The following is an 18,313-nucleotide window of genomic DNA, read 5'->3' on the forward strand; positions in this document are numbered from 1 at the left end:
TCCTCATCAGTCGTCATCCGAGCCTGTCACTCTATCTGAAAGAAAGGAGAGCTAAATCGCGTCAAGATGTTGGAATTGGCAGACCAATTTTTAGAAGCACAGGGAGGCACCAATCTCTCCAAAATCAGAAAAGAGGAGCCAGAGGACGCAAAGAAACCGGCATCCGATGAAAGGAGAAACCCTCCGAAGCCTGTTGCGAGGTGTTATCTCTGTAACCGACTAGGCCACCATGCTAGCAATGGTCGGACCAATTTTACGCGCCCCAATGATGTCAAATGTTTCAAATGTGGGCGAACTTAGCACAAAGCTGATACATGCCGCAACGGAGTGAAGGAAGCTCCCCAGGCATCCTGTGTGTATGTACCGCCAAAACATCAAGAAGACATAAATGACGACTATGTGGAAGTCCAAGACGGAAAAAGAATTCCAGTCGTTAATGCGGTGATGAAACAACGCCCAGAATTTCCTGTTAAGGGAATGCCTGTGCTTGTTAGAAAAATGGCAGACAAACAAATCAAGGTGTTACGAGATACCGGCACCAGCACGGTGATCGTGCGAAGGGATTTAGTCAAAGACAATGAGCTCACGGGCGAAACCAGTTTAGTTTACCTGATCGATGGTACGGTTAGGAACCTTGCCGAAGCCAACATTGAGTTCGAGACCCCATATTACAGTGGGAATGTCACTGCTCTTTGTATGGACAACCCACTGTATGACCTAATTCTAGGAAACATCGAGGGAGTTCGCGCCCCAGATGATCCGAAACCTTTGGAAGAAGAGCCGAAGACTGAACCATCGACGATTGAAGAGCCACGCGGAAAGCCATCAACATCTGACGAGAACACCGCGGCGGCTGTCACCCGAGCTCAAGCAAAGGCTCAGGCAAAGCCTTTCCAGCTCCCTTCCATGCCCGATTCCGAAAATAAACCGACCGGGACTCATAATCACAATTCGAAACAATACCATCGAAAGACCAAGGACAGGAAATTTAAATTTAAGAACCGTTGACGATTACCTGTGGTGCAAAGCGTTTTGATTGAGCGTACCGAGTAGAGATGGGTCGCTCAGGAGCGAGCCGGATCTTGCGAGCGGCTCTTTTTAAAGAGCGAGTGAGCGGTCGTTCAGTAAAAATGAGCGGCGGTTCTTTTGGAGACAGGGAGCCGGTTCTCTCGCGTTCAGAGAGCCGTGCCGATGCGTTCCGTGAGAGCCGGGTCTCCTGCTGGGTGCGACTTCCGCGCCATCTATTAGCGGTACGAGAAAGCAACTGCCCTCCCGCCCTTCATCGCAAGGGTCGCCTTCACCCCCTCGCCTTCGGCTGAAGAACGAAAGAACCGCCGCTCACTTTCCCTCGCTCTTCAAATAAGCGGCTCAAAAGATCTGGCTCGCTCCTGAGCGCTCAGAAGTCAGCCGCTCTTTTCGCCACGGCTCCCTCGCTCTTCAAAAGATCTGGCTCGCTCCTGAGCGCTCAGGAGCGGGCCGCTCTTTTCGCCACGGCTCCCTCGCTCTAGAAAAGATCCGGCTCGCTCCTGAGCGCTCAGGAGTGGGCCGCTCTTTTGAAGACCGAGGGAGCCGTGGTTCAGTAAGTGAGCGGTGGTTCTTTCGGAGTGAGGAAGCCGGTTCTCTCTCCTTGAATGAGCCGTGCCGAACTGTTCCGTCAGAGCTGGGTCTTCTGCTGGGTTTCGATGTTTTTCGTTTTCTGACCGACGAATGGTGGCCAATGTGGGCCGACTCGCGCTACTGGTACTCGCTCGCAGTGTGTGGTGTGTGCAGCAGTCCCCTTGGTTTGTTGTGCGTCTTATGGTGTGGCACCCGATGCCACCTAGGGTAGAAGTAAAGAAGTCTTAATTGTAAATGATGGTACCGTTCGTTGCCTGCTGCTGTTCAGCCGATGTCGCACGACTCTCGCCGATTGCACATCGTGCGCTGGTCCAATAACACTTCGAAGATGGTCTTCCGTGTCTTTAAAGGGCCCCTAAACCACCTCAGATATTTTTTTAACATTTCAAGTAAACGCGCATCGAGTTCAGAATGCCGTAACGATCAACGATGCCAAACGCTGCAGCGCTACGCGCTGCGGGAGTGCCAAAAAAAAAAAAAAAACAGTGCCGTTCTGCTCCCCTCGCCTTTCCGGTATCCCAAGCGGTCGTCACGATGTCAGCAGGGGGAATCGGGTGATGTCAACTGCGGAAATGATGTCCGTTGATTGAACAAGAACCTACGGCTTCCGGTTAGTCTGCTAGCAGGTACGCGCGCTTTCTGCTCTTCCTCGTTGTGTTGCTCGTTTGTGCGCCCTTGCGAATCGGTAATTACAGCCCGCAACGCAAGTGCCAAATCGCTCGCGTTCCAACACAGTCGTGCTTATTGGTCTCATTAGCTGCGCGAACAGAGTGCGACAGTGTTGGCCTTTCCAGACGTGCGCGCAACACAGGGTCTATAGCGGTACGCTTCGCATAGCACGGGTCGGCACCGCAGCAACAGCGGGTAGCCGAGAAGCGCCGAGTTCACGTTACTGGCCCGGTAACTCATCGCACGCCGTTTGCCATTCGTGGGCTGCCGTTCGACAGCGGTTCTTGCTCGCGAATGGCGAGATTTTCTTGCCGTACGTAGTAGAGAGGATGAGACCGGGACTCATTTGTGCGGCAGATTCACCGCCGCTGATCGCTCAAAGGCGCCGATATCGTCGCTAGGCCTTTTCTGGTTACATTCAAAGCTAAAACGGACGGCGCTTTGAAATATCGATGCTCACAAGCCGCAATATTTTCTTATCGTTGTAATACTCTTCGCAATACTTGTACACAAAGAAGAAAAATACGCTGATATTAGCGGCGCCGTCGGCTGCGATGCCAGCACAGCCGAGCCCGTCATCTCCCGGCTGCAGCTGATGTTCTTGTTGCCGGTGGCGGAGGCGCGCAGGTTCGCGGTCGTCGATTGGGCCATTGATGGTGCAGCGGGCGAGGCGCCGGCCGAACTGCCGTCTACTTTGGACACCTCTCGCGCGGCAGACGTTCTACGGCACTGGCGGACGGTTCGCCGTCGGTATATGTGCCGCTAGCGTGGACGTGACCGGAAGTAGGCAGTGTTTTGAGAAGCGCGTTGGCGATGTCGTATGTCACGTGACCTTTCGAGAAGCACTCGGCGAGGAGGGGAGACCAGCTGATGAGAGTAGCGAAGGAAAAAGCGAAACGAGCGAGGGCCGTTTTTCGATCATGTAGGGACGTTTTTCGATTATAGCGTGTAACTCCGCTATTACGGCACCATTTCGAAAAATTCTCGCGGCTACGTGTTCGTTGTAGACTCGTGCACAACTACAACAGCACAACTAAATTTCGACCTCTGGGTGGTTTAGGGGCCCTTTAACGACAAGAGGTGAAAATACAGTTTACGTCCTGGTCTTCATTTGTGCTGATTAGTGTAGTCATGAAAATGTCGCCCATGACATCCACTTCAGTGCATTTTCTGAGCGTGTATCATTAGCACGTCAATAAAACGAGGCCAATGATCTGTTGTGTTGTAATAGAACTTCATTTCTTTTTTTTTTTGTCCTGGTGTATGATGCCATGATCGCCAGTATCGCGCGTGCACTCAAGAGAAAAAGAAAAAAAAAACAAAAAAACGAAAGGTACGTGCGGCAGTTTTGTGGATCTTTCGTATGATTTTTGTATTGTACTTCAAGAAATGATTTCTACATTCATTTTGCATGGCGTTACAGCTTACTCATATTAGTGAACGTACATATGTGAATAAATGAATAAATGAATAATGTACAATCATTTTGTGTTCCGAGTCTGAAAAAAGTTGATTTTAAAGTACCACAAAAACGGACAAGCTTCTGTAATGACGATAAAGTTCCACATTTTTTTTCTGAAAAAAGTACGTCGCATACTGCCTGTCACAGTATCATAAGTATTTTATCCCCAATATCAGAAAATAAAGCTTCATTAGAACTAAAAATTCAGGCTTTTAATATAAGTAAAAATATTCTCTAAACATAGCGAAAATACCAATAACACGGTTAATAAATTATGGATATATCGTTTTTTTTTTTTCAGAGCCACATAACTATAGAATATGCATAACGCAGGTTACACGTTTAAGTGAACCCGTGAGCCGTTCAAATGAACCGGTTCACTTCAGTGAGCTGAGCCGTTCCGAGCCGCTCACTGAAGTGAGCCGTTTTGCCCATCTCTAGTACCGAGTGTTTATTTATGCATCATGGACATAGTGTTTGTTTGTGTTCTGTAAACTACCCTGTCAGAGTTTTGTATACTTGTTCCACATGTTCTGTTTCATAAGTTTGCCTTGTTACGCGAGATATGTGTTTTTGTATAGCACAAGTGTACTTGTTACGCGATAATTGTGTTATTGTGTGGTACGAGTGTACTTGTGTTACTTGTGTTTGTCTCAATGTATCGCAAGTGAAGTGACGTGTGAATTCTGTTGGACTGATTTATAGACTACGGACTCGTGCGTAGTGGACTCTTGTGCGCGCTTCTTTTGTGTTTTCTTGAATATTATAGCATAATATTCTTAAAGTGGGGGGCAGTGTCACAAAAGAGCGCATAATCCAAGCGCGCACCGCATGTCACGCAAGCCAGCGAAAGAACACGCCGGCCCCGCGGCAACTTTGACAGAGGGGGAGAGCGCATATATGCCTCAAACAGCAACGCGAACATGGGCGCCGAAACGTCTAGAAGAGCCTCAACGAAGCGACTTTAACCGTAGAGAGAGAGAAAGAGCACGCGCGCTCGCCGAGACACCTTCTCACCCGGTGAGTCAAAAGAGATAACTACAGCGTGAGCGTGCGCCAACAGCATGAGTCATCACCCCGCCCTTGACAACTCTCCGACGGCGGCGGTCGAAGGTACGAGAAAACACTAGAAGTTTCCCAGGCTTTGGCCATGCTACGAGATCACGACACCGATAGGAAGGTTTGAGAACGCCCGTGGAAGCTATATAACCGCCGTGCGAGAATCAAGAGTGTGGAGTTCAAGAGTTCAGTCCGCACCGGTGAAGTGATGTAACGTGAAGACCGAGCGTCTGCGGAAGAAGGGGATTCGCTGGCAAGCTAGTCGACGAGTTCATCGAGTGTCTGCATTTCTGGAAGAAGTTCTTTCTTCGAGATTTGCCCCGAGTTACGCCGAGATCGTCTGACTTCAAGACCAACACTGGTGAATACGATTAGACACTTAAGTGTTCCTTTTTCATTTTGTCGTTTACGTGTTGGACACTTGGTGCTTGTCGTTAATTGTTTTCTTGTGTTTGTTGGTGCCCATCTGATTTGTATTGTGCTGTGTCTAGCCTGAGTGTGCAAGTGTGTATGTGTAACTGCCTTGTGGGAAGAATATATTGTGTTGTGCTTTAGCAACTCTGGGCTCTGACTCGGTCTTTGGACAGCAAACAGCGTTCGCTGGCGCACCAGAGGGCCCACTCTTAATTGTCCTTGCTTTCGTGGGATTATTTTCGGAAGCTGATAAGTAGGCTTTGGAATTTGGTCCGGCGTCTGCGCCTCGTTCACGGGGTCTGTAACAGTTGGATACCTCGAAAGGTTACCTACAGGTCCGGATGGATGCGCTTGACTGGTCCAAGACTGTGTTCACGTCCCACAGAGGGTTGTTTGAGTTTACTCGTATGCCCTTTGGTCTTTGCAACAATCCTGCGACCTTTCAGAGACTGATGAACCTCGTACTCGGGAAAGCAAAGTGGTCATACTGCATGTGCTACCTCGATGACATCGTGATTTATTCACGAACCTTCGAAGAACACTTGACCCATGTTGCCGATGTGTTCGAGAGGGTGCGGGCCGCCGGGATGATGTTGAATCCTGCGAAAGCCGAACTAGCGCAAACCTGTGTTCAGTTCCTGGGGTTTACACTGGGTGCAGGCTCCATTGAGCCGGACCGGGAGAAACTTCGGGCAATCCTCAATTTCCCCGTGCCCAAGGACATACGTGGCCTTCGTCGCTTTATGGGAATGGCCAACTTTTACCGGTCGTTCATCCCGTCCTGTGCCCGAGTGCAAGCGCCATTGAGCAAGCTCTTGGGTAAGTCGGCCGAGTGGCAATGGGGACTTGAGCAGCAGCAGGCTTTTTGCCAACTGTCTAGTGCCATTGCGGAGACAGCGCAGCTCAGACTCCACGACCTGACCAGATCGTTCGTTGTCCAGAACGACACAAGCGATCTGGGTTTAGGAGCAGTAATACAGGAATACGATGGCGTGTTGCAGCCGTTGGCCTTTGCCAGCCGCTCCTTCATACCGGCTGAGAGGAATTATTCCATGACAGAGAAGGAGTGCCTGGCTATCGTGTTCGCACTACATAAATTCAATGTCTACCTTAATGGTACGAAATTTGTAGTGCAAACAGACCATGGTGCACTAAGCTGGCTGATGCGGCTCCGTAAGCCTGCGGGCCGGCTGGTGCCCTGGGCTCTCCCGATACAGCATTATGACTTTTCTGTGCAGTATCAAAAGGGGAGCACTAACGTGGTAGCTGACTATCTCGTGCCCCATTCTCCACCCAGAGCTTTTCTCCAGGTGCGACAGCCGCTACCAGTGTCTTTGCGCCAGCTAGTGTCGGGGGCGAAACGAGCGGAGAGAGAGGCAAGTCCGCAAGTGGGCAAACCTACCTGTTATTCTGCTCTCCAGGGAAGCAGCGCGCTGCAGAGCGTGCGAGCGGGGGAGCTTCTCGAAAGTAAACCCATGACGCCGATGGCTGCAGTCCTGAGTGGGGACGAGACCAGTCTCCCCTTTGGGAGAACTGCAATTGCTTTCAGCAGGCAAGAGCTACTGAAGAAGGCCTAGCAAATCGATCCGTTTTGTCGCGGAGTGAGCGACGCTCTCAGGGAAACGGAGTGCCGAGACACTGCTGGTAGTGCGGCGGGTGCAGGGGGGCCGGAACCAGCGTGTGTTGCTGGGTCCCCCGTGGATTTATATTTGCTGGATCATGATGGGCTCCTGCTGAAATACATAGCCACCGACGATGACTCCGTGGACCCGTTTAAGGTGGTTATCCCCAAAAGTCTGAGAAGCACACCGTTGCGATGTTCTCATGACGAACCCTTGGCCGGTCATTTGAGTGGCTCTAAAGTTTTTGCGAAACTAAGCCAAACTGTGAGCCCGCGGGCTGGCTGGCGCGCTGGGCTCTCCTGATAGAGCATTACGACTTTTCTGTGCAGTATCAAAGGGGAGCACTAATGTGGTAGTTGACGCACTATCTCGTGCCCCATTGTCCACCCAAAGCTTTACTCCAGGTGTGACAGCTGCTACCGGTGCCTTTGCGCCAGCTAGCGTCGGGGGTGAAACGAGCGGAGAGAGAGCGGAGTCCACAAGTGGGCAAATCTGTTATTCTGCTCTCCAGGCAAGCAGCACGCTGCAAAGCGTGCGAGTGGGGGAGCTTCTCGAAAGCGAACCAATGACACCGATGGCTGCAGTCCTGAGTGGTGACGAGACCAGTCTCCTCTTTGGGAGAACTGGAATCACTTTCAGCAGGCAAGAGCTACTGAAGGCCCAGCAAATCGATCCGTTTTGTCGCGGAGTGAGCGACTCAGGGAGACGGAGCGCCGAGACGCTGCTGGTAGTGCGGCGGGCGCAGGGGGGCCGGAACCAGCGTGTGTCGCTGGGTCCCTCGCGGATTTATATTTGCTGGATCATGATGGGCTCCTGCTGAAATACATAGCCACCGACGATGACTCCGGGGACCCGTTTATCTAACAAAGGTAGTTATCCCCAAAAGTCTGAGAAGCGCACTGTTGCGATGTTCTCATGACGAACCCTTGGCCGGTCATTTGAGTGGTTCTAAAGTTTTTGCGAAACTAAGCCAAACTGTGACCTGGCCTGGCATAAAGCGTGACATTTTTCGCTATTGCCATTCCTGCCACGTCTGTCAAATGGTGAAATCAAGGGGTGGCAAGCTGCCCGCGCTGATGAAACCAATCAACAGTGAATGTCCTGGCCACCTGCGATCTGATGGGGCCTTTCCCCACGAGTAAGCAGGGGTTGACACACCTGATGTCAAGTGCAGCCACAAGAGGAGGCAAGAGGTGTATTGTATTCAATTCCCACCTCTTGTGGCTGCACTTACATAGGGCAAATGGGACGTTGTATTAATGATCATTTACGTGAGCATGCGTCATTGTGCAAAGTGTCGGTATTCACCACTCCTAGATAACACACGTGTGGTAAAAAGGTACAGCAATCAGATGGCCAGGGAAATTTTTGAGGCCTTTTCTATGTGTCAGTTAGGAGCCACCTGTGTGAGCGCCCCATCTATAGCTCTCTGCGATAAGGAACTTAAGTTCCTCGGCCGTTAATCACTTCTGCCTGTGCCCTCCATGTGTATTGTTAAATTTGTATTTTTTAGTGTTTTTGACGCATGCGGAGCAGGAGTTGACTGACGATGACTCGCCTTCCCTTTCATCCTTTTTGTTCTTTTTCTGCCTGTTGCGAATTGTATATATTTGCGCAGGCTTCAATAAAGGTGTTGTTGGCAGGCAGCGCTCATCCTGTGTTCTTTCTTGTCCGTGTTTTTAGCGCTGTTTTAAATATTGACGCGAAGTAAGCTGCCCACTACAGGCACCGATCGTCATAAGTCAGCTGCCCACTACAGGCACAAGATCGCCAGAGAGAAGACGACGAAAGGCGCAGGTGTGCGCGCATTCTCTTGAGTGTCGGTCATCATTAAAGAAGGCTGTTCTCTTACCACAGCCCTCATCAATTCGCGTAAGTCCTCGAGGTGGTTTTCCGAGGTCATGCTAGAGGGGCTGTGTGAAAGTTCCATCACGTTGCGGTTGTATTGTCTGGCACGCTGTCGAAGGGCCCTTTCCATTGCTGTCGCTTCAGCAAGGAAGTCTGCAAGTGTTGTGGGCGGATTCCGAATAAGTCCAGCAAAGATCTCTTGCTTCACACTTCGCATAAAATGTCGAACCTTCTTGTCTTCGGCCATTGAGGCATCCGCACGTCCGAACAGCCGAGCCACGTCTTCAGTATACGTGGTGACGCTCTCGTTCGGGGCTTGAAATCTTGCCTGTATTGCCAGCTCCGCTCGCTCCTTCCTGTCCATGTTGGAGTATGTGGCCACCAGCTGCTGGCGAAATTCGTGCCACGAAGTCAATGTCGTTTCATGGTTATGGAACCACGTCCTCGCGGAGTCTTGGAGCGAGAAGTACACGTTGCGCAACTTGCGGTCTTCGTTCCATCCGTTGCATTCGGCGACCCGCTCGAAATGGTCTAGCCAATCTTCCACGTCTTCTGTAGCATCTCCGTGGAACGCAATCGGCGTCTGTGGCTGGTTGAAGATGATCTGCGCCGGCGAAACAGCCGCAGCAGCAGGAGGCTGTGGGCTCAGGTTCATCATCCGGATACGATCGGGCAACAGACCGTGCTCAGGTTGGAGCCCTTGAAGACGGCGGCTGGTGCGTACGTGCACAGGAGTAATCTCTCCCGGACTACTCACAGGGGATGAGTCAGGGGTACGCTGCGTCTCCGGCAATGGTATCATATACCCAGCACCTCCACCAGTAAAATGTCACGAAGATAATTAATGCGAACTTGCCGAAAGAGAACAGCCTTCTTTAATGATGGCCGACACTCAAGAGAACGCGCGCACACCTGCGCCCTTCGTCGTCTTCTCTCTGGCGATCTTGTGCCTGTAGTGGGCAGCTGACTTATGACGATCGGTGCTTGTAGTGGGCAGCTTACTTCGCGTCAATATGTATGAAATACCGGTTACAGTGCGGCTGCCTGGGAGCACGGAAGTCAGTGGAGATGGCGAACGCTCCCCTCAAACGGGCACCCCAAGGAGTGCTCGAGGAAGAAACAGAGATGAATTGGAGGAAAAGGGCACGTGGTGTGAACGAACAGCCAGTGAGGCTGAAACCAGAATCTTGAGTGCGAGTCGTGAAATATCACGGCACGCATAGCGAGCGAGGGCCACGAAACTGCCAACGCCGGCCAATGCTCGCTTCACGATAACGGCAGTAAACGAAACTTCAGGGAGCAGGCTGCGCCGGCACAGCACGGCGAAGAGTGCACGTGGAGACCGTGGAATGTGAAGGAGGAGGGCGGCAGGGAAGCGGATTTTGCCTCGGCAACTCCGCCGCTTCGGTGGCTCCCCTTGCCCTCCCTCGTAGCTCCCTCATTTTCGACTGTCACCGTGCGCGCCCGCCGCTGTGCAGGCGCCGCCGCTTGAGCCGGCCCGGCGCCAGCTCCCCGAAGTTTCGTTTTCTGCCATTATCGGGAAGCGGGCGTTTGCCGGCGTGGGTAGTTTCGTTGGCCGGCCTGGGAAAGCGCCGCTGCCTCCCTCTGCGCCGTAGCCGCAGCGTGCAAGGTCAACATGTGACTAGAAAGTAGAGAAAGCATAAAGGAGAAAGAAGGATGCAATGCCATTTTCTACGCGTGGCTACAGTAGCGCGGCTGAGACTTCGGCACGTACACGCATTTTCCGGCGCAACGCAGAATCGGCGACCTTGCCATTTGAGAGAGGGTGAAATTTCCGCCGAGTTTTTTTTTTCTTTCTTTTTTTTTTTTTTGTTTTGTTCGCGCGCGACATTGAGGGGTTCCTCCTAAGCTTTTACTCTATGGCGGTGCCGGAGCAATGCCGGTCGGAGGCGCCGCTGCGTGAATTATTTCGAATTAACGAGATTCGACTGTAAATTGAATGCAAACGTTCTAGCCACATTCCTCGTCTGTCGCATACGCGTGGCAGCTCAGTGCACATGTTTTACATATGTGCGGGCCTTGAAAATTGTTGCTTTGGTTATAGTGCGGTACCGCTTATACTGCAGATATTCGCGACTCCGGCGGCTTACGTTATAAGTGGTCTACACTGTACATTGAAGATGTAGTTGACATTTGCTGGCGTATCAACCCGGATATGACCGAAGATGACAAGATCAAGAACATCTTGAAAGGCATAGAAGATGATGCGTTCCAAATGCTCTTAGCAAAGAATGCTCAGACGGTCAACGACCTCCTAACGCTTTGCCAGAGATATGAAGAGCTACGCAAACAACGGCTTTCTACCCTCCGAGCTCTCGCTCCGGACATCGCGCTTTCAGCTCTGAGTGACGGTGTGAGTGCTCCTCCTTGCAGTTCAACCATCTTCGACCAAATCAAGCAATTTGTACGAGAAGAAGTGGCACGCCAACTCTCTCTTCTGCCAGCCAGTCAAGCGTCAGAGTCGCCCTTGTCTCCCGATCTCCGTCAGGTGATACAAGAACAAGTCGCTAACGCCGTACCACTTGTTCATCGACCGCCTCCTACACCTGTTACACTTACGTACGCTGCAGTTGTTGCGAATCCAAGGCCCCCGTCTGCAGCTATTCAATCCAGACCTACCAGCGTCATTCCCTCCCCTCCGCACTTCGCTGCAACATATGCCCCTACGAGCAGCTACTGGCCGCCACAGCAGCCGCGACAATAGTAACAATAACTTTTGCGCTATAGAAATAGAATAGGTCTTGTAGGTGAACACCAAAACTAGTACACATTCCAGGATTAGAATTGGTTCAGGAACTAATGGCCTGCTCCGAGTTATTTATAAAAAATTGGTCTGAGTTGACAAACTTGAATGATCCTGTAGGTAACCTGAAACAGCGTGCTGCCACAAGCCTTGGACTGACACAATTGCCCGAAAGGGTATTTCATGTTTGTGCATCGTCGCTGTAAAAAAAAAAAAAAAAAAAAAAAAAACCTGGGACTTGAAGTTTTCTGGAAGTCTTCACCAAAGAATGTAAGCATTCAAGATTGAGTTCCAACAATTCTACTACGGTTCATTGCAAACTCGTATTGCAGATGAAATCAATGTGGTCGCAACTTCGAGCCTAAAGCCTACAAGTGCACCTGGAACCACTGATTGGCCATTTGACACCATCAAATACCAATACAATACAATACCATCAGTCCTCTTTCTTCCTTAGGTTGTCGTAGTTAGTAGAGATGCTCAAGCACAACAGCCTGTATAAAAAACTTGACTGTGCCAGTGCAGCCATTGGTCACCTCACAAATGCGTCCTACGAACAAGATGTGGCCAACACTATGGCCCTACTTGAGCTCAGAAGCTGTGGTCCGGAACTCTACTTGGGCATTTCAAGACACGTGCTGCAAGCCACCAACAAACAGCAAGGTAGTATTACCGGGTGTGAACAAGCGTAGAATCACTGCGGGTGTCTTCTAGCTGCAGGCTCTGCAAGGAGCACTTGACTTCAAGTGACTGGTCACTGAACAGGTTCAGGGTGGCAGTGACCTCTTCCAGCTCCAGCCTTGAGAGTGCATGCAGGGGATCCCGCATAGGTGACGACAGCTGAGGAGAAATGCAGATGCGAGGTATGAGCCATCTTAGGCCACCGCTGAGTGCACCATTTAATTGCAATGCTGTCTGCGGCACCTGGTGACTGAACACGTGCACCAGATCTAACAAAGTTGGGGCAAAGAAATCACGCCTTCAGTGTACAAACTCGCCTGTTGCCGCAGCTTTCGAGGTAGGGAGTGTTATTATGGAGTGGCAACAAACTTAGCACTCAAGCTATAACAATTCAAATGTACTTTCCTTTTTCTTTAAATATACATACTGTATGCAGATACCGTAGAGAAACAAAGTATTAATCAACAGCAGTTTTGGATGCGTAAACGTAGTTTGATGAATAACCTTCGAGCCAGAGGCAAAGTCGATCCTCCCACTCTGCTTCTTTAAAGTGCATTAAAAAGCATTCCTGGAATTCTGAAGCACTATACACACTTACATGGCAGGTGAATTAATAGCAGAGAAATTAATGCCAGTTTCCTTTTGCGAATATCGCACCTAAACTTCCACGTCAATGTGACTCCCCAGATTTAGAAGTGTGGACTATATTCCTGTTAGGGTCATTTTATGCGCAGAAAACATATTAAAACATATTAGGCTAAAGTTGTTGGTTCTTTTAGAATGCAATGTACTACAGCAGGGGTTCTCAAGCATGTTCGTTCCAGGGAACCCTGCTAAGCTCCATGAAGCGCCAAGGAACCCCCCCCCCCCCCCCATTTAACCGAATTAAAATGTCCTAATTACCCGAATGTCGAATTACCCAAGGTATCAAGAAAACAATAAATGAATGCTTACTACGTCAACAGGCTTTTATTTACTGAATGAACTAGCAAATCTTGTTTCTATTTTGTACAAGAGCAGTGCGGCACCCGCCGCGGTGGCTCAGTTAGCAAAGGCGTTTCGTGGCTGAGCACGAGGTCACGGGATCGAATCCCGGCCGCGGCGGCCGCATTTCGATGGAGGCGAAATGCAAAAACTTTTGCCCGTGTACGTGCTTGCGTTGTAGTGCATGTTAAAGAACCGCAGGTGGTCAAAATTAATCCGGAGCCCTCCACTACGGCGTACCTCACAGTCAGAACTGGTTTTGGCACGTAAAACCCTAGAAAGAATAAGAGCAGTGCGGAAGCTGAAGTTCTCGTCATCTCATGACTTATTTGAGCTAGCAATGACTTATTTGAGCTAGCAGCGGCGAAGGCCTCGCGACATCCATCGCAGCGCGGCCGCAGCGCGCGTCTTCATCTGAGACACGCTTTTCACTACCGCGCGCACATCCCGATTATTTTTTCGCCAGTGAGCTGGTCGCCAACAAATTGCCCGCCCATCGCGATGTAGCCGGTGCTCTTCATCTTCGACAGCTTTGCACTGAGTCAAAGCGAAACTACTGCTTACCGCAACCGCTGCGGAGAAAACCGCGGCCGTTATCGACGAGATCATGGTCGGCGACCTTGCGGTTCAGAAGGCAGGCGGCCGACGCCATAGCCGACGCACTCACCAAGTCAAAACGAAACTACCGTTTGCTGCAACAAGTGCGCACGAAACCGCGGTCGCTATCGACGCGATCATGGATGGCGACTACGCAGCTGCGAAAGGCACGCAGCCGACGCGCGCACCGTCAAAACGAAACTACTATTTCCCGCAACCGCTGCTGCGGACGAAACTGCGCTGGTTATCGACGCGATCATAGATCGCGATTACGCACTTATGAAGGCACGCGGCTAGCCGCCAACGCGGTGTTACGCGCGGCGATTGACGCAAGAATAAAGGCTTTGAGGTCACAATAGGCTCCGTACAGTGAACAGGCGGCGCTGCTGCGCAGCAGCGGTGGCGCGATGCTCAGCGTCGCATGTGGCGGGCGGCGCGAACCTGGGAAGGGGGGAAGACAGCGAGATTTCGGAACTACGTATACACGCCTCCGAAAGCCGCACGTATATCCGCGATCCGCTTTCTTTTTTTGTGCGTGTGTGTACGTGAAAGTACAAGCGTGGCCCTCTGTGATGGCACAAATAGTTTTTGCGGGGTTCAGGCCTATTAAAGGAATAGACGATTACTTTCACGGTGCAGCGTTAACCAGCGGAGACAAGCTCTACGCTGCTTCGCATGTTGCTTGTGTGAAAGACGGCGTGGACGTTCACGCGAAGTGCCATTCGCAACAGGGAAAGCAAGTATACGACGTCATCCTTCACGTGAGTTAAGCTTACTGTTATACTAAAATTGAAGTCACTAAACTGGCACCATGAAAACGTGACACCCTGAAACCGATTTTTAATCGACGCCTCACTGTTGGCAATGCATGCCTCATTTCGCTCCGGCGCGTTGTACGCCGCGGCCTATCATTTGATGCCCCTGTCACACTGTTACTTTAGATTGTCATACAGCTCGATCTGGACCGCGTGCAGCTACACGCTCACTCGTAGGCTGTCGTCAGCACATTCATGTCGAGTGAGCTAAACGATTCGGATTGTTGGATCGTGTGGCAGTGACCATGCTATCCTCGTTGACTCGTTTGGGACCCAGTCGGAGCCACCTGCTGCGCTGATAAACGAGATTTATTAACTAGGCGATCTTAATTTACATGACGCGAATGTTCGTTCTTCATCATGTACAATGATCGAGGCTCATTAGGCCCCTTTCACGAGATACGATATTGCATGCGAATTCCTTTCCTTGCATACGCGCTTTGCTTTTACAATGATACATCGCAAATGTATATCACAAGAAAAATCGCACCATGTGAAACCGCGCCTCTCAAGCGCCAGCGGCCGAAACGAGGATCGTCGAGTTAGTGCTCGCCAGCTCAAAATAGGCTTCCTTGGCATAAAATATTGCTCATCGCACATGCCAGTGCTATGCTGATCATACCGAATGCTAAGACAACGGCAAGCAGTCGTCAAATCAGCAAAGTCGTGACAAATTTCTTTTAAATGTTCAGCAGCTGGCCATGGCCGCTGGCGTCGCACAACGAGCTGTGAAACGCACATGTGTAGCACGCTTTACAGAACAAAACCTTGTCACAAATATCAAAGAAGCTGACTTACTTTACTCTCCTCACAGCTGCGACCCATTTCTTTCGCCGTTCGATCTCATAAGATTTGCCAGGAAACCTGTACAACTTTATCCCGGGCTGGCCTTCGTGGTTGTGACAGCCCTTTACGCAGCAGTATCACCGGTTCCACTTGCCTTTTTTTTTTTTTTCGCCTCCGACGCTTGCCGATGAAGCGCATGCCATTGCACCGTCGCAAGACGTATAAAAAAATAAGGAGGCTGGTGAACAAAGCAAAACGGCTTCAACCGTGGCCGAGACTAAATGTAGCGCGCGGGAAAGAACACTCATCGAGCCGGCCGAGCTGCGGCGCCCACTTCCCAACACTGTTGCGTCGCTGCGCCAGATGGCGCCAGAGCAGCCGCAAACTCGACTGTACGGAGCCTATTAGGCACGAAGAGTTCCGGCGTTGCTGTCAGTCACGTATAGCGTACGATTGCCGCTGAGGACCATACCAATTGAGGACTGCATCGCTTCGTTTTTGGACGCTAGCGCCGTTTTAGCTCTTTTGCGGCGCGCACTTGTGGTGCTCCGCGCATCAGTTTTTTTTTTATTCCTCCGAAGTATAACATCAGTGCGCACGCTATCGGCACCTACCCTATCTACAAACGGGAGAAATGCGCACGGTGGTAAGTCAGAGCCTCCGAGATTCAAGTGCGAAAGCTTAGGCGCGCTGCCCATGGCTGCCCGTTTTCGAAGATTGGGTGGCTACAAGCTGCTTGCGGATTTATTGCGCAGTTCGCGCGTTGCCGTTACGCACTGTGATGTGCTTTTTGACACTCGGGCATAGGTAATTGAGGTTCTGTGCATCAAGCGCACCTCGTGTTCGCCGTTTTCGCCACTTGGCGAGCGCGGGACCACGGAAAATTTATCAGTGGCTCGCGGAACCCCGAGCAGGGGCCTGCGGAACCCCCGGGTTCCGCGGAACCCACTTTGAGAACCCATGTACTACAGCAATAACAAAAGCCAGACCTGAGCAGAAGCTGTCAAAATGTCACGGGGGCTGATTCTTGCATTCCATTTTTACCAGCTGAACTTCGGTGCTTCTTTATGGGTAATCATTAGAGAATAGAGCGACAGGAGCAGCAATGTGGCAAGCAGCTTTACCACATTAAGACATAGCAGCAAGATCTAATGCAGCACATGCACAAAAGAGACATACAATTCAAAGTGCAGGAAACATGAAGACTAACATCACAGTCCACTCAAACATAATGCTACTGACGCAAATGCAATGCAAATCTCATGCAAATGTACTGTGATGAAGAAAATGTAATAAAATGAAGCAAATGTTCTGTTGCAGGCTGTGGTCCCGTTTCAACACGATAAAGATGTACCATATGTTCTTTAAGCGAAGCATCATTAGAAATGTTAGTGTTTGTAATCACTGAAGTGAGTTCAAATCAGTGTATTCGTTAAGTAGCACACTTTGTGGCATTCGATTCTCGCCTGGCCATATTTTCCCGAACTTGCTCTATTCCCACAGTTGGCGCATGCTCAGCAAGTGACCCTCGTTCACTGAATGCTCAACGCTAGGTTTGTTCCCTTTCAGTAGCATGCTCGTACACACAGTGATCCAGAGCACCTATGGGCAATGTTTTCTCGCACCGTCTATACAGGTTGCTGTGGATGTAAAAGTTAAGTGCCAGGTCTTTAAATCTACCTTACACACCATGCCCTGCTTGTATACTGTTACCGAGTTTACAGCTTAATCTTCTTCAGGTGGACATAAACAAACATGTTAAAAACGTCATGTGCAAGACTCTGTTTCAATTTAGTCCACATCCACCAGCATGCTGGCAATTTCCCTGATGTTGCCAAATTGTCTAATACGCATGAACAGAATTCGACAGCACAACAAACGTTTGAGTATCTCCGTTCAGCGGAGACACAAGGCAGTCCAGGTACAAGAGTCGAGGAACACTGTTTCTGTTCAACAATTCCTTACATGTTGTGGGGTCTCAGAGAGAGCCGAGTGTAGAGAGGTCATCAGGCCCAAATGAAAAGCAGATTTATTCTGACTGTGTCAGCAGGTGCCCGAAGTGCCGGCAAACGGCCGTACTCGGAGTCATAGCAATGTGGTTGTAGTGATGCATTGTCGATGTGCACTGGCTTGAGGTGCTCAAGTGCAACAGTTGTGGGGAGCACACGCTGCCACCTTCTCCCGTGGGCGCTCGCCCGTCGCTTGCGAACGGAGCGCACGCGTCGGACCGGGCGGACATCTCGTGCGCGCACAACGCGCGCCGCGTGAGCCGGGCGGACACGGGAGAAATGCACTTTGCCCTCTCCTGGTTCTCGCTCGCCTCTCGCGACGCGCGCGCCCGCGCGGGAAGAGGGAAAGTATCCGGCGGGCGAGGAGGACACTCCCCTCGCGGAAAGGTAAAAAGAGATAAAAGAGCGCGACCGAGAGACCCCCGGGGCTCTCTGACCTCGCTTGACCTAACTGCCCGGACGGAATTTACCTGCTGAAAGCCGTGAGTGACCTCGTTTGCGTGACTACCACACGTGACGAGGCAAGCCTATTTTATTAGTTGTTATACAGAGCGGACTTCCCTCTGCAAGTGTGTTTTATTGCTGACAGCAATAAACGTTGTTGAGTTGACTCGCTGGTTGCCTTATTCGCCCGAACCCTGTGTAGCTGCGATTACACGCGCTACGGGTTGGAGAAGACCCCCACATTGGAAGACCCCCACACAGTGTTAGGGCATCCATCAATGGAAATTAGAAAAGTGTCACTGTGGTGGTTAAGCATGGAGTAAGCGCCCCGGTAGTGCGGTTGAAACGGCTTACGATGGGCGTACTGGCACACAAAAACGCGTGTTGCCACCCGTAGCTCTGGAGGAACATAGAACATGCGAAAGGCAGGTGTCCTGGTGGGAACTGGGCGGATGACATGAAACATGGTACGCAATTGTGTTACACAATCCATCATTGTAGGCGGTGCAGGTGCAGCTTCAAAAAAGTCGCAGGGAAGACAA

The 18,313-nt window shown here is 50.8% G+C and overlaps 1 protein-coding gene and 1 long non-coding RNA gene across 2 annotated transcripts in view; one reads left to right on the plus strand and one right to left on the minus strand.

Moving 5' to 3' along the window:
- Nucleotides 1-18,313, minus strand: part of LOC119460513 (intermembrane lipid transfer protein VPS13A) — a 1,139,096-nt gene that overhangs the window by 753,445 nt on the left and 367,338 nt on the right. The window contains exon 35 of the mRNA XM_037721434.2: nt 12,129-12,295. Within this exon, the coding sequence (XP_037577362.2) occupies nt 12,129-12,295 (167 nt within the window). The remainder of the gene's footprint in view (nt 1-12,128; nt 12,296-18,313) is intronic.
- The window catches only part of LOC125947490 (uncharacterized), a 409,960-nt gene that overhangs the window by 100,681 nt on the left and 290,966 nt on the right, over nt 1-18,313 (plus strand). The window lies entirely within an intron of this gene.

This window comes from Dermacentor silvarum, chromosome 8 (genome assembly GCF_013339745.2).
Source record: "Dermacentor silvarum isolate Dsil-2018 chromosome 8, BIME_Dsil_1.4, whole genome shotgun sequence".
Taxonomy (NCBI): domain Eukaryota; kingdom Metazoa; phylum Arthropoda; class Arachnida; order Ixodida; family Ixodidae; genus Dermacentor; species Dermacentor silvarum.